Genomic DNA, 13,985 nt, shown 5'->3' on the forward strand with positions numbered 1-13,985 from the left:
GCTTGCCATCTACCACCCAGGAAGTGGGCCTAAGCCAGCAGGTGGTTATCTCCCGAGGGGTCCCAGACTGTGAGAGGGCACAAGTGGGGTTAAGGGACACCTCCCTCCCCCGCCAGTGCACAAATTTTTGTGCACCGGGCCTCTAGTAGTATATAAGTTCTTTGGTTTATCTCTTTTCTGTCATACACCCTCTGATGTATGTCAGTATGTTCCATGTCTCCATGGCAGGGGACTTATTTTGTTGGTCAATTCATTTTGATTCTACAATCCTTTTAGCTAAGTTGAATCACCTTTTTCCTGCTTTTGAATGTATACAGAAAAAATATAGATGCAGAAAACAAAACCATATGCCCATTCTTACACGGGATTTTTCCTAAACCAAGTGATTAATAATAGTTTTTAAAAAGCCAATAAACAGAAATACCACATCAATCTATTTATTATAAGGTCCTGAAACAGTTATCTTTCAAGAATAATGTACAACAGAGCCATTTTAACACACTAGTTTATATGAGCTTTTAAAAATCACAAAAATAGAGACTTGTATATAATGTATCTAAGTAAAAAAGCTTATTGAAAAAAATGGCCAATTTTATATGCTAGGATGCTTAAGATATTACAAGCTATAATAATTATCTGTTATGAAGTGTTACTGCAAGTGTCCAAAACACTTTGTTCAAGGAAATACATGCTTCAGTTATTTCCCATTAATCATACATATCAAAGTAATTCAAACTAAATGTTGGGAGCCCTGGGATGTACTTGGTACTATATGTAAAAAACATAGGTTCTCCTTTTTAAGTGTTAAAACTAAGCTATAAGAGCACTGACCTGAAAGATAATGGAATTCTAAGTAGTATCAACATTGCATGTAAGAACAAAGAAAAAGGGGTCCTTCAAGTGGAAATGAAGGTATCAGAAAGAGCATTAGGTAGAAAAGAACATCAAGAGTAAAAACTTGAAAGCATAAAGAAAATGATTATATTCAGGTAAGCAGTGCTGTGGTTAACTGTTTTGGAGTGGTAAATTACAAGTGTGAAAAGAAAAACTAGGTTGAATAGTAAAAAAAACCCTGAATGCCACTCTAAGGTTTAACACCTTCAGGCAATAGGGAACTTCTCAAGGTTTAATAGGTTGTGATATAATTCTAATTTAGGTTTTTAATAGACATCTTTAGGAAGAATAAAACAGGGTGGGGGAAGATAGGTAAAAGGAAATCAGACAGTTATACCACATGTTAATATTCTGCTATGGACTGAATGTTAGTGTCCCTCCCAAAATTCTTATACAAAGCTTAATCTCCAGTGTGATATTTTAATGTGGGGTCTTAGGGAGGTAATTAGGTCAAAAGGGGGCAGCTTTCATGATTAAGAGTAATGTCCTTTTTGAAAGAGATCTTAGAGACCCCTTGGCCCATTATAATACGAGGACACAGCAAAAAGATAGCCCAGTATAAATAATAGGTCCTCATTAGACACCAAATTTGCTGGCACCTCAATCTTGGACTTCTCAGCTTCCAGATCAGTCACAAACAAATCTCTATTGGTTATAAGCCACCCAGTTTATAGTATTCTGAGTAGAGGAAGAAACTGGATGAGAAATGACTTGATAATGTCATGGGGTCCATGAGGCCAAAATTATTTTCAAAATAGTAAGATTATTTGCCTTTTTTACTGTGTTGACATCTGCACTAATGGTAAAAGTGCTGGCATCACCTTAGCACAAACAAAGGTAGTGGCAGCTGAACTGCCTTGTAGTCACTGTATTCTTCACAGGCATTTATAGTAAGTACTAGCAGTAAAAGAAGAAATAAAAATGTCACTCCCCATATGGATGTGCACTGACCACCAGGGGACAGCTCCTGCATTGAGCGTCTGCCCCCTGGTGGACAGTGCATATCATAGCAACCGGCCATTCTACCGTTCAGTCAATTTACGTATTAGCCTTTTATTATTATTACTAGAAGCCCGTTGCATGAAGATTTGTGCAATAGGCCTTCCTTCCCCTGGCTGCTGGCATCGGTTTTCCTCTGGCATCCGGGACCCAGGCCTTTAGTCCCGCCACAGCGAGGCTTGGCTTCTCCACTGCAGCTGCAGCGGAGAAACCAAGCCTCTTCAGTCTTCGCTCTGCGCCTGCATATGCAAATTAACTGCCATCTTTGTTTGGTTAATTTGCACAGTCACTATGATTGGCTGGTGGGCATAGCGGAGTGACACCAATTTGCATGTTTCTCTTTTATTAGTGTAGATATAGAATGTCCCTATTTTCCCCCTTTTGCCCCTTCTACCCAGCTCTTGCCCCCCACTTCTCTCTGGCTATCACCATACTGTTGTCTGTGTCCATGGATTGTGCATATATTTTCTTTGGCTAATCCCTTCTTTAAATTTTTATTTTCAGATAAGTGCTAATAACTGCACTATTATATATTCTCTATTATATCATTTAGAATTAACATATTTTTTAATTGAACCCTTGTAAATTTTAGCACAATTTAATAAATTATGCTAGAAGCAATTAGATTTTTCATGTAATGCAGATACATTTCAATTAATATTTTATTAAATTTTAATTTGAAATAATCTCATACATGTAAAAAAAACCCTATAAAATACTACAGCATATTATATGTACCCTTCACCCAATTTCTTAGGTGTTAATAATTTAAACATAACCATTATACAACTAACAGAATTTGGAATATATTTTTCTTATAATCTCTTTAATGTTACTTAAGCCATTTACTTTGTTTCTGTTAATCTTCACCCAAGGATATCTTTCCATTAAATTTTAGAGAGAGTAAAGGGAAAGGGAGAGACACATTGATTGGTTGCCTTCTGCACATGCTCAGATAGGGACTGGTGATCAAGCCAGCAACTACGGTACATGCCCTTGACTGGAATCGAACCTGGGACCCTTCAGTCCAAGGGCTAATGCTCTATCCACTGAGCAAACAGGCTGCAGCTTAATTCATTTACTTTTAATCTATATGTGTCTTTATATTTAAAGTGGGTTTTGTTTTTGATTCAGCCTCATTATCTGTCTTTAATTGGTGCATTTATGCTACTGACTTTCAGAGTGCTTACTGATAGAGTTACTGCCATATTTGGCAGCTTCTGGGGCTTTTGGGGCCCGCCAGCGGCCTGGGACCAATCTGGTCCCGGGCGGCAGGAGGTCAGCTCCTGGGGCTTGCAGGGCCGGCCTGCCTAGGGCCCGGGACTGGATTGGGTCCCGGGTGGCAGGCACGTGGCTTCTGGGGTTGCCCATGGGGGCCTGGATGGTGGCTCGTGCTGTCCCGCCTGCCTGCAGTATGCAAATTAGCTGCCATCTTTGTTGGTGGTTAATTTGCATATCTCGCTGATTAGCCAATGGGAGGCATAGAGAAGGTATGGTCAATTACCATGTTTGGATATTACTAGATAGGATACTGCAAATGGGAGATGGCGATGTAACCACGAAACGACATATGTTGAGTCCTACGTAACCTGAGGACTGCCTGTATAAAGTTCTGAGCTTTTAAGAGAAAATTTTGGAAAACTTGAACCCACCATTTTGAACTGACAGCATTTTCTGATGAGATTTGTGGTGGTAGCACCAAATGCCATTTTTGTTGTCATATAACAAAACATGTCAACATTTGAAAACTTGCATAAAGCAATGAATTGATTATTTTGCAAATCACCAACACACAATTTTACAAAAGGATGTTTGGGAAAAAGATTCATTCAAAGTTTAAGAGGGTATGAAAGGTTCATTTATGGTTTCAGATTCCCTACTGCAGCTATCTTTTAAGAAACTATCACAGGTCAAGTTTTGGTGGTATATCAAAGAACACTAGTTGCAGTTTACCTGGAAAAAAGTACAACTTTTTCCTTTTCCAACTGCCGGGAGCCGGTCCATGCTTGCTGTTTCAAGGGACCTGGCATATATGGCATACGGTTCTTAATATGTTTGCTCACCTTCTTGGCGCTGTGTTTTAACCAAGGTCACCTCTCCGAGAAAGGTTGAATCCCCAGGTAGGGATTTTCCCCTGAAGTTAGGGAGGGAATAAAACCCCTCAACTAAGTGCCAGGCGGGTAATTAATCCCTTTAACTACGAACAATCATGCTTAAACTACATAATCTTTTCTCCCTGGAATGGAGATAAGAAACGCCCTAACCTCTATAATAGAGATTGATAGGATTGAATCAACTGGTATAAATACAGTTGTAACAAGACAGAAAGAGGCAGAACTTAGAACAGAATCAAGAAGACAGAGCCTACACAGAGCCTAGAGACAGAAGAACTTCGCTGGAGAGAGCATGCCGGAGGATCCTGGAGAGGGACTGGCCTCGGAGCCTAGAGACAGAGCCTAGCAGGAGAACATGGCAAGGGATCCTGGACTGAACCTGACTACAGAGATTGGCAGGAGAACCTGACTGGAACCTGGACACTGAACCTGACTGGAGAGCCTGGACAGAACCTGGCTGGAGAACCTAGCGAGGGAACATGGCTACAGAACCTCGCTGGAGATCCGAAGCAGAGCCTCTCTGGAGATCAAGACCAGAACTTGGCTGGAGATCCTGGCTAGGCTGCTGATCAACTGAACGCTGTCTCCGTGTCATTCCTTCTTCGCCGACTCCGTCCACACCTTTGGGGACCCCTGGACCTGCTGGGGCTGGACCCCGGCATCCAACGATGTTTTTGTGAAGCCAGATTCTCTCTCTCTCTCTCTCTCTCTCTCTCTCTCTCTCTCTCTCTCTGTGTGTGTGTGTGTGTATATATACATAGTTTTTAATCCTCACCTGAGGATATTTTTTCCCATTGATCTGTAGAGAGAGTGTGGAAGGAAGGGAGGGGAGAAGGAGAGGGAGAGGGAGAGGGAGAGACATCAACATTGACATTGATGTGAGAGACACATCGACTGGTTGCCTCTCACTTGCACTCAGACCAAGGCTAGGGATCAAACCTGTAACTAAGGTACACGTCCTTGACTGGGAATCAAACTTGTGACCTTTTGGCTTGCTGGCTGATGCTCTAACCACTGAGGAAAACCAGTCAGGGCAGATTTTCTCTATATAACCAAAATTTATTGAATGTAGAATCTTGTGTGTCTATATTATAAATGTTAAAGAGATTTGCAAAAAGTACAACAGTCACTCTTCTAATTTTTTCTTTAAAAAGTTTAGTTTTGCTTGGCTGGTGTGCCTCAGTGGTTGAAAGTCAACCTATGAACAAGGAGATTATGGTGAGATTCTTGATCAGGGCACATGCCCAGGTTAAGGGCTCCATCCCCAGTAGAGGGCGGGAAAGAGGCAGCCAATCGATGATTCTCATTATTGATGTTTCCATTTCTCTCCCTCTCCCTTCCTCTCTGAAATCAATAAAAAAAACCATATATTTTTAGAAAGTTAGTAGTTTCTAAGTTGTGTTAACATGAATGGGTTTACTGTCATTTTTCAATTTTAACATGGCCGCCCTAGCTGGTTTGGCTCAGTGGACAGAGCGTCGGCCTGCGGACTGAGGGGTCCCAGGTTTGATTCAGGCCAAGGGCACATGCCCAGGTTGTGGGCTTGATCCCCAGTGGGGGGTGTGCATGAGGCAGCCAATCAATGATTCTCTCCTTATGTTTCTATCTCTCCCTCTCCCTTCCTCTCTGAAATCAATAAAGATATATTAAAAAAAATTTTTTTTAATATGGCCGACATTAATAGCTATGATCAATATAATCAAACACTATTTGGGGTTCTCATATTTTCTATTAAGTATAAAGAGGTCCTAATACCAGCAAGTTTGAGATCTACTGGTTTAGCAAACCTTACAAATTTATACAGGGATGTCATGTGGAAAAGGCAATAAATTTATTTAGTCTTACTCTAGATATGATAAAAAGTTATAGAATCATTTAATGTATCCAGTAAAACAAAAAACAATCTCAAAAGAACAGCAAGTGGTGTCATTTGCAAATATTCATGCATTAGAGAATCAATCTATAGGTTGCATGATGACCTTCCAACTTAAGTCTTAGGAGAGACTAGAGAAAAGCAAAACTAGAATTCAAGTCAAAGTTTCAAGTAAGGGTCTTCCCATAGTACTAATTTAGTGCTCAAGTCCCAGTGCCTTTCTCCTGCCCCTGAATGTTTTTGGGTTTTAAAGTACCAATCACCTACTTAGGACCATACCTTTTCTCCATTTATGCATGTGTGAAGATTATTTACACACTCTGCTAACAGGATTGGTTACTAAAACACAGTTTAACCAGAAGATGCAAGGTGAAGAGTCAGTAAATTATGAAGGATGTGGCATACCAAATTCATCTTTGTACAACTGAATACCAAAAGCAATCTATCTAACCTGTGTCTAGAAGATGAAGGAGTCCTCCTCCTCCTAGAGCGTGATCTTGATCTTGAGTGCCTTCGTTTTTCTTCTTTTTTATCTGGATTTAAAAGAAAATAAATCTGGATTTTAAAACCATCAAATAGATTAATCTGATTCAGGAATTAATGTAATCTCATTTAGGAATTGGGTAAGAATTTCATCATCTTAATTTTCAGCATTTACATTAATTCCTTAAATATTGTAAGTGATCATTTTACAATCAAAACTTTGAAGCTTACTGAAGTGACACAAATTATCCAGGGTTTTGATAGATTCAAATTAGACTTCTGATTTTGGCTAGCCAAATGGACAATTTCATTTTCTAGACTCAGGAGTCTGATAAGTGTTGTTCATAAAATAATCTATGAAGAGTTACCTTTTTCACCCTTTATTCTTTAAAGTTTTATAAACAAGGAGTCCCTTTTTCCACTCCCAGGTACTACTTTCACAAATTTCACTGAGATTAATATGTTAACCCTTTGGTCCATGAGCAAACATTCTAACCACTGAGAAAACCAGCCATAGCCTCATAATCTGTCTTTCCTCTTCCTTACCAATGTTTAACTGTGTAGAGGAAATAGATCTAGAATGATCTGTCCCATTTCCTAGTTTTTAAATAACACATAACAAGAGAAATAAAGCCATTACACTTATGAGCAATCATCTCAGTGAGAATGAGTCCTCTTTCACATTCAGAGCCTTTCATTAACAGAATTCAAATTACTGTTAATGTCATTATTAATAATTTAAAAAACAGTGGAGAAAAAAATTCATACAGAAACCACTTTTAGTCATTCTGATTATAAGTTTTCACTGAACACAATTACAGCACGGTATTCTAGCTTTGGTGTCAGTGATCCAGTTGTGTACTGAAAGTATCAGGTCCCGTTTGACATGTTACCTTGGGATAACGTTTTGTTAAATGAGGCAACACACATAAAGCACTTAGTATTAACTCATCCAATATTGTATATAAATTATTTTTCAAAAGCTCTACCTACTAAAAATTCTTCCTACTTACTAAGAAGTAACAGTGAAAAATAAAACATTATTTAATAGGGGAATCAAAGATTGAAACACAGGCCAACAATAGGATAACCATTCATTCCATCTCAAAAGATAATCTGCAAAAAATAAGGTCTGCTTTTCTTTAAACAAATGGCATCAACAGAAGCATCATCTCTTGGTCAAATAAAAGACTAAAATCAATTAGGCTATCCCCATATAACAAACATGAATGATAAAAAACAACCCCAAACTATAAATTAAAAAACAAACAAAAAAATCACACTAATTATTAGATAATCCTAGGCCAGCCGTGGGCAAACTACGGCCCGAGGGCCGGATTTTGGCCCGTTTGAAATGAATAAAACTAAAAAAAAAAAAAAAAAAAAAAAAAAAAAGGCTGTACCCTTTAATGTAATGATGTTTACTTTGAATTTATATTAGTTCACACAAACACTCCATCCATGCTTTTGTTCCGGCCCTCCGGTCCAGTTTAAGAACCCATTGTGGCCCTTGAGTCAAAAAGTTTGCCCACCCGTCCTAGGCTCTACTAACATTTAGGAATGGATCATTTGAAGCAGGGGTGGTGCCTGTCCTGTATGGTGAAGGATGTTTAGCAATATCCCTGACCCTCTGCCCATGAGATACATTTGGTACCAGCACAACTACTAAGTGTCTCTAAATATTTCCAAGTATGTCTGGGTGTCAACTCCAACCGGTCCCCCCCACACACCTACTGAAAATCACTCCACTAAATGATTTTCTATCAGAATTTGAAAAAATTACTAGAGTATTAAGTCAAAAACTTTTCAAACTAAAGCACTAATCATATTTGCAAACAATCATGTAGTTTAATATTCAATACAAGTGCATTAACATATTTTACCTGGTTCTATGGCAGCAGATATTAGGGACTGTGCTTCTCGTACTCTCTTCATGGCTTCCTCTATTTCTTTACTAGAGGTATCTGATTTCAGACTTGGTGAAACAAGACCAGCAGCTACATGATTCAACCTGAAACAGAACCAAGAATTGAGATAGGAAACATTTTAAAATGCACAACAGCATTTCAAGTAAATACGTTTCATATAACATTTTACATTTTAGTAAGACATTCCTTGGGAAAAAGGGGGAGGATTCCATTTTTTTTTTTTTTTTGGTAAAACCATACATAATATAAGTACCCTTTTGAATATTTAAATGCCACCTGCATTTTAAAGACTCAGGATATCTGAAATAAGAAAAATGCCTTCTTAAACCTGAATGAACATTCATCCAATTTCCATAAACACATTTTGTGAAATGCTAGTACATGGAAATATGCTAATGCTAAAGATTTTTGAATAATGAAACTTTTCTTCATATGACTTAAAATCATAATTCTGTCGGGGAAGAGCATTTTAAGTTTGTGGAAGAAACTGGGGCAGAGGCTGATGGCACAACCAAGTTACTCATGAAATTCCTGATCGGAAAGGCTAAAGATACACTTTTAAAGGGTTTATACATGTGAGAAAAAATTAGACACCAAATTTAGGACAGTAGTCATTTGTGGGGAGAGTGGGAAATGTAACTAAAAATGGGTACGCAGGCAATTTCAACTTTATTGATATTTCATTTTATAAGCTGGGTGACAGGTATCCGCTTGAACTTTATCTCGTTTTTAAGAAAAAAGTCCACAAAGTACTACAGCGAAATAATCCTGTCTTCCCTTTTCCCATACTCTTCCACTTATTGATAGTGACTTCCACCAAGGAGAAAAAGGTTTCAGTTCAAATTTAACATACTGACAAATTACAATGAAAGTAACTATGACTTTGTTTTATGTATACCAAGTAGGAAATAGAAAAGTGACAGCATGAAGAGAACTTTTCAAAGCACCTAAAAGATGTTGGCCATTATTATGGTGACATATGCCAGTCCTTGGCTCTAGGATTGTTTTTCCCTCATTTATGTCTCCTAACTCCTATTCATCCCCTAGGGCTTAGCTTCTCTGATCTTCAAACTAAGTTCTTGTAATAAGTTCTTTCCATAGCATCCCTGTGCTTCATCTAGTTGGATCCACATGCTTTAAATAACATCTCCCCTCCAAACTAGTGTATAAATGCTATAAAGATACAACTTTATAGTAGGCATTCAATATGTACTTTAAACGAATCAACTAAAAATAGTGTTTAGCGCTTTCCCCATTATTTTGGTATAAGTTATTTACAATCATTTTGAAATACTCAAATTACACTAACACAAAATCCTCTTATTGATGGACTCACCACTGGATTTTTCTGTTTCTAGAAAACTGAATTACGTATTGCATGCCTTGAGATAACTTTCTTTTTAGCTATCAAAACACTGTTCTCTAGACATTCAAATACTATATCCATATCATCAATGGAAAAACAGAAAAAAACCTTACTTGGGATCAACAGTACTCATAAGCTTCAGCAACTGATCTGCAGCAAGAGACTAAAAAAAAAAACACCACAAAACATAACAACAGTGAGAATACATGAAGCAATAATGATTTCCTTTTATTTTTCTCAGGATGTTGAAATGTCCTAGGAGACCCTGGCAAACCTACAAAAAGTAACATACCAGGCACATCAATGACCAACAGAAATACAATGCCAGTCGAATGTCAGTTAAGTTTTCCAGTAGCCACATTAAAAAATAAAACAAGAAACAGATGACATTAGTTACTATAGTACTGATTGGATACTCAAAGGTGCTTTATCCAAGTTAAATATCCTAGAGGCCCGGTGCATGAAATTCCTGCATTGGGGGGAGTGGGGGGGGGAAGAGGGTGTCCTCTCAACCCAGCCTGCGCCCTTTCACAGTCTGGGAGCCCTTGGGGGATGTCCGACTGACATGGATGGGGAACAGGCTCCCGACACCGCCGCTGTGCTTGCCAGCCATGAGCTTGGCTTCTGGCTGAGCGGTGCTCCCCCGTATAAGTGCACTGACCACCAGGGGGCAGCTCCTGCATTGAGCGTCTGACCCCTGATGGTCAGTGCATGTCATAGTGACTGGTCGTTCCGCCACTGGACCAAAACTGGCTCTCCGATATCCTGAGGTGTCCCAGATTGTGAGAGGGCACAGGCCAGGTCGAGGGACCCCACTGGTGCATGATTGCGGCTGGGGAGGGACCGCAGGAGGGCTCCAGGGTGTGTCTGGCCTGTCTTGCTCAGTCCCAAATGGCTGGACCCCAGCAGCAAACTAACCTACCAGTTGGAGCATAATAAAAGCCTGATATGCTAAGTGTCTGGTCACCCAGTTGGCTGTTCAACCAATCAAAGTATAATATGCTAATGATATGCTAAGACCGCTCAACCATTCACTATGATATGCACTGACCACCAGGGGGCAGATGCTCTGACTGGTAGGTTAGCTTGTTGCTGGGGTCCAGCAGACAGGGACTGAACGAGATGGTCTGGACATACCCTGGATCCCTCTCGCGGCCCCTCCCCGGAGGGCCAACCTCCTGTGAATTCATGCACCAGGCCTCTAGTGAAGATTATAAAACTGAACAATCTACTTTTTATAGAAAAACTAAAGGCCCAGTGAACGAAATTCATGCACTGGTAGGGTCCCTAGCCGCTGCCTGTTTCCAGCCAGGGCTTCCCTCCCTTCCCCTAGCCGCCTGCAGCAGCTACCGGCCAGGGCCTCCCTCCCTTCCCTTGGCCAGCCCTGTCCCCACCCCGTGGTCATACTCCTGGAAGAACTCAGGTTGAGGGGACAATTTGCATATGCTTTTATTATACAGGATTACCTCCTGCTTATTTAAGACTTTATGACGGAAAGTAATGCTTAAAAGAAACATGTAAAACACAACTCAAAGTACTTAGTCAAGATAATAAATCAAAATATTTTTACAAAGGATGTCCAAAAAGGTTCAGCCAAATTACAATGCGAGAAAATTTCCAAGTGAGCAAATGACAGAAAAAAAAAGTCTCCATAACATATGATGTATTAAATTTCTGTGAAACTACTCTCTACTTTGAACTATGTAAAATGAAAAATTTTTGCCTTGGCCAGGTGGCTTAATTGGTTGGAGCACTGTTCTGTATACCAAAAAAAGTTGCAGGTTCGATTTGTGGTCAGGGCGCATAACCTAGGTTGCAGGCTGGATCCCTGATTAGGGTGCGCACAGGAGGCAACTGAGTGATGTTTCTCTCTCTCTAAAAGTCAACAACAGCCAAAGCCGGTTTGGCTCTGTGGATGGAGCGTCGGCCTGCGGACTGAGGGGTCCCGGGTTCGATTCCGGTCAAGGGCATGTGCCTGGGTTGCGGGCACATCCCCAGTGGGAGATGTGCAGGAGGCGGCTGATCGATGTTTCTCTCTCATCGATGTTTCTAACTCTCTGTCTCTCTCCCTTCCTCTCTGTAAAAAATCAATAAAATATATTTAAAAAAAAAATAAAATAAAAGTCAACAACAAAAAATCCTTGGATGAGGACTAAAAAAATAAAATAAAATTATATAAAGTAAAATTCTTTAATGGGTTAATAGGCTAATAATGCAGTGATCTTTTAAATCTTTTTAACAAGACTATATGAGAAAAAATACTACACCATAGTAATTAGTTATCTTCCACTTTTTAAATGCCCAGTAATAGTTACAAATAAAATAAAGTCTTTAATTATAATGAGCTCAAAGTTGAAGGGTATTGAAATTATACCTGAGAGTTCAAGTTTGCTCCAGGAAGCCCAAGTGCAGCAAGGGCAGGATCAAGAGTAGGAGCTCCCAAAGCAGCCAATGGAACAGCGCCAATCTGTGAAATTACAAATTTTATTTAAAATTTCATTTGTTCCTTATAGTGTGTGTGTGTGTGTGTGTGTGTGTGAGAGAGAGAGAGAGAGAGAGAGAGAGAGAGAGAGAGAAAGAGAAAGAGAGAGAGATGTGTGTGTGGAGGTTGTCACCTTATTTTGCCCTCTAAAGGGCAAAGAACTAAGTTTAAGTCCATAGGCTATGTGCTGTCTGTTGCAACTACTTGAGTTTACCATTATAGCCTGAAAACAGGCATATACAACAAACAAATGGACATAGTTTGCCTACCTCTGGCCTCATTTTCCACCTGTCATTATAGCACATTTATCCCTACAATAAGAATTTAGGGGGAAAAATTCAATATGTTTTTGTGCCAATCAAAAATATTTGTCTCTTAGCTCCAAATCCAGTTCTTTGCCCTGTTTTGTGATATTGAAGATAGCATTTCTCCATTGACAGATGGAATCTTAAAAGCTTTATCTACTGGGGGATAAGAACTGGAATGACATTGTAAAATGGATTTTTCTTCCTTGTTTCTATGTTCCCTTTTTGATTGTTACTGTAGCACCATATGAAATACCCAGTGGCCTTCACCTCTCAGAAAGTTGCAGAGCCATCTTCTTGGGCAACTACCTAACAAGTTCTGTGGCACCCTGGGAAACTTCTTTAGCATCCAACCCTTTCAAAGGTCTGAATCTTACGCGAGGAGCGTTGCAAAGCCCTTTCATCAAAATGTGTTTTTTCCCCTTGTACTCTTTCTTCTTCAGCCCTAGAAGTAATGGTTGCTTCCTATATCTGCAATGTATGTATTCTTACAGTTCCCTTAGTAAGGTCCAGTTACAAGTTACTAATTCCTTATACTAAACTCTCACTGTTCAAAGTACTGTGTGATTATGTCTCCTGTCCAATATAATTCTGATTAATCAATAATTTCAGATACAAACCACACAAAATCTTATAGCTTTGAAGGCAGTTTGACCTTCTCTATAAAAGTTCTCCTAGCTTCCAATTAATTTTTAATAAATATAAGGTTCCAAATTTTCTGTGATTTAACTATTTACTAAGTACAGTTAAAAAACTGTGTTAATACTATTATATAAGCTATTTTGGCTTTTACACAATTTTATATATCAAAATTGTCTACAAATTTCTCAAAGTCCACATTTTATATGGGACAATCAAAGTCATACTCATAAAAGCTGGGAATTCCTGATCTCATTCTCCTTCATAATACATACTGTTCACTTAACAGTTAACTAAACTATTTGGACAGGCAAAATAATTTAATAAAAAGAATGTTGTTATAAAGTTCTAGTTGAGGCTCTATCATTTGCTTTATCTGTGAAACCACTGACCAGTTACAGTCTTTCTGAGTTGTTTCAATACATAACATTTAAAGAACCTTTTGCCTCTATAATGATATGCATTTTATATTACCAAGTAAATTTTTCTCCAACTTGAATATTTTATTCCTCATATCAAATATATATCCACAAATACATTTTTATTTCAAGACACCTACTTAATTCAAACCCCCAGTTAAGAGCAAAAGATTAAAAAACATTGGTAAAGAAACAAGTCTGAAATTCACCTTTACTTTTTTTCCAGGTTAAAACAAACTATGCTCCACGAAATTTTTTTTCACATTACTGAGTTATTCTGAATCAGTGGCAAAACCAATGTAACAGATATTCTTAAAATGCAAACTCCTAAGAGATTCTCTTTAGGATTTACGATTGCAATAGCCTTTAATATCATAAACAATGGTATCATTCTGTGAACTAGAATCACAATACTTAAAAAGCTCAAATATGTTTAGCTTTATCCACAATTCTGTGTTCCTTTCTATCCTTTAAGATTTCAAT

At 38.8% G+C, this 13,985-nt stretch overlaps 1 protein-coding gene across 14 annotated transcripts in view; it reads right to left on the reverse strand.

Annotated features, from left to right (window-relative positions):
- The window catches only part of SRSF11 (serine and arginine rich splicing factor 11), a 50,544-nt gene that overhangs the window by 14,700 nt on the left and 21,859 nt on the right, over positions 1-13,985 (reverse strand). For all 14 annotated transcript variants that reach the window (XM_059689200.1, XM_059689207.1, XM_059689204.1 and 11 more), the window contains exons 5-8: positions 12,032-12,124; positions 9,771-9,820; positions 8,247-8,374; positions 6,332-6,413 (exon numbers count right to left, since the gene is read on the reverse strand). In XM_059689200.1, the coding sequence (XP_059545183.1) occupies positions 6,332-6,413; positions 8,247-8,374; positions 9,771-9,820; positions 12,032-12,124 (353 nt within the window). The remainder of the gene's footprint in view (positions 1-6,331; positions 6,414-8,246; positions 8,375-9,770; positions 9,821-12,031; positions 12,125-13,985) is intronic.

Source organism: Myotis daubentonii, chromosome 3 (assembly GCF_963259705.1).
Source record: "Myotis daubentonii chromosome 3, mMyoDau2.1, whole genome shotgun sequence".
NCBI classification, from domain to species: domain Eukaryota; kingdom Metazoa; phylum Chordata; class Mammalia; order Chiroptera; family Vespertilionidae; genus Myotis; species Myotis daubentonii.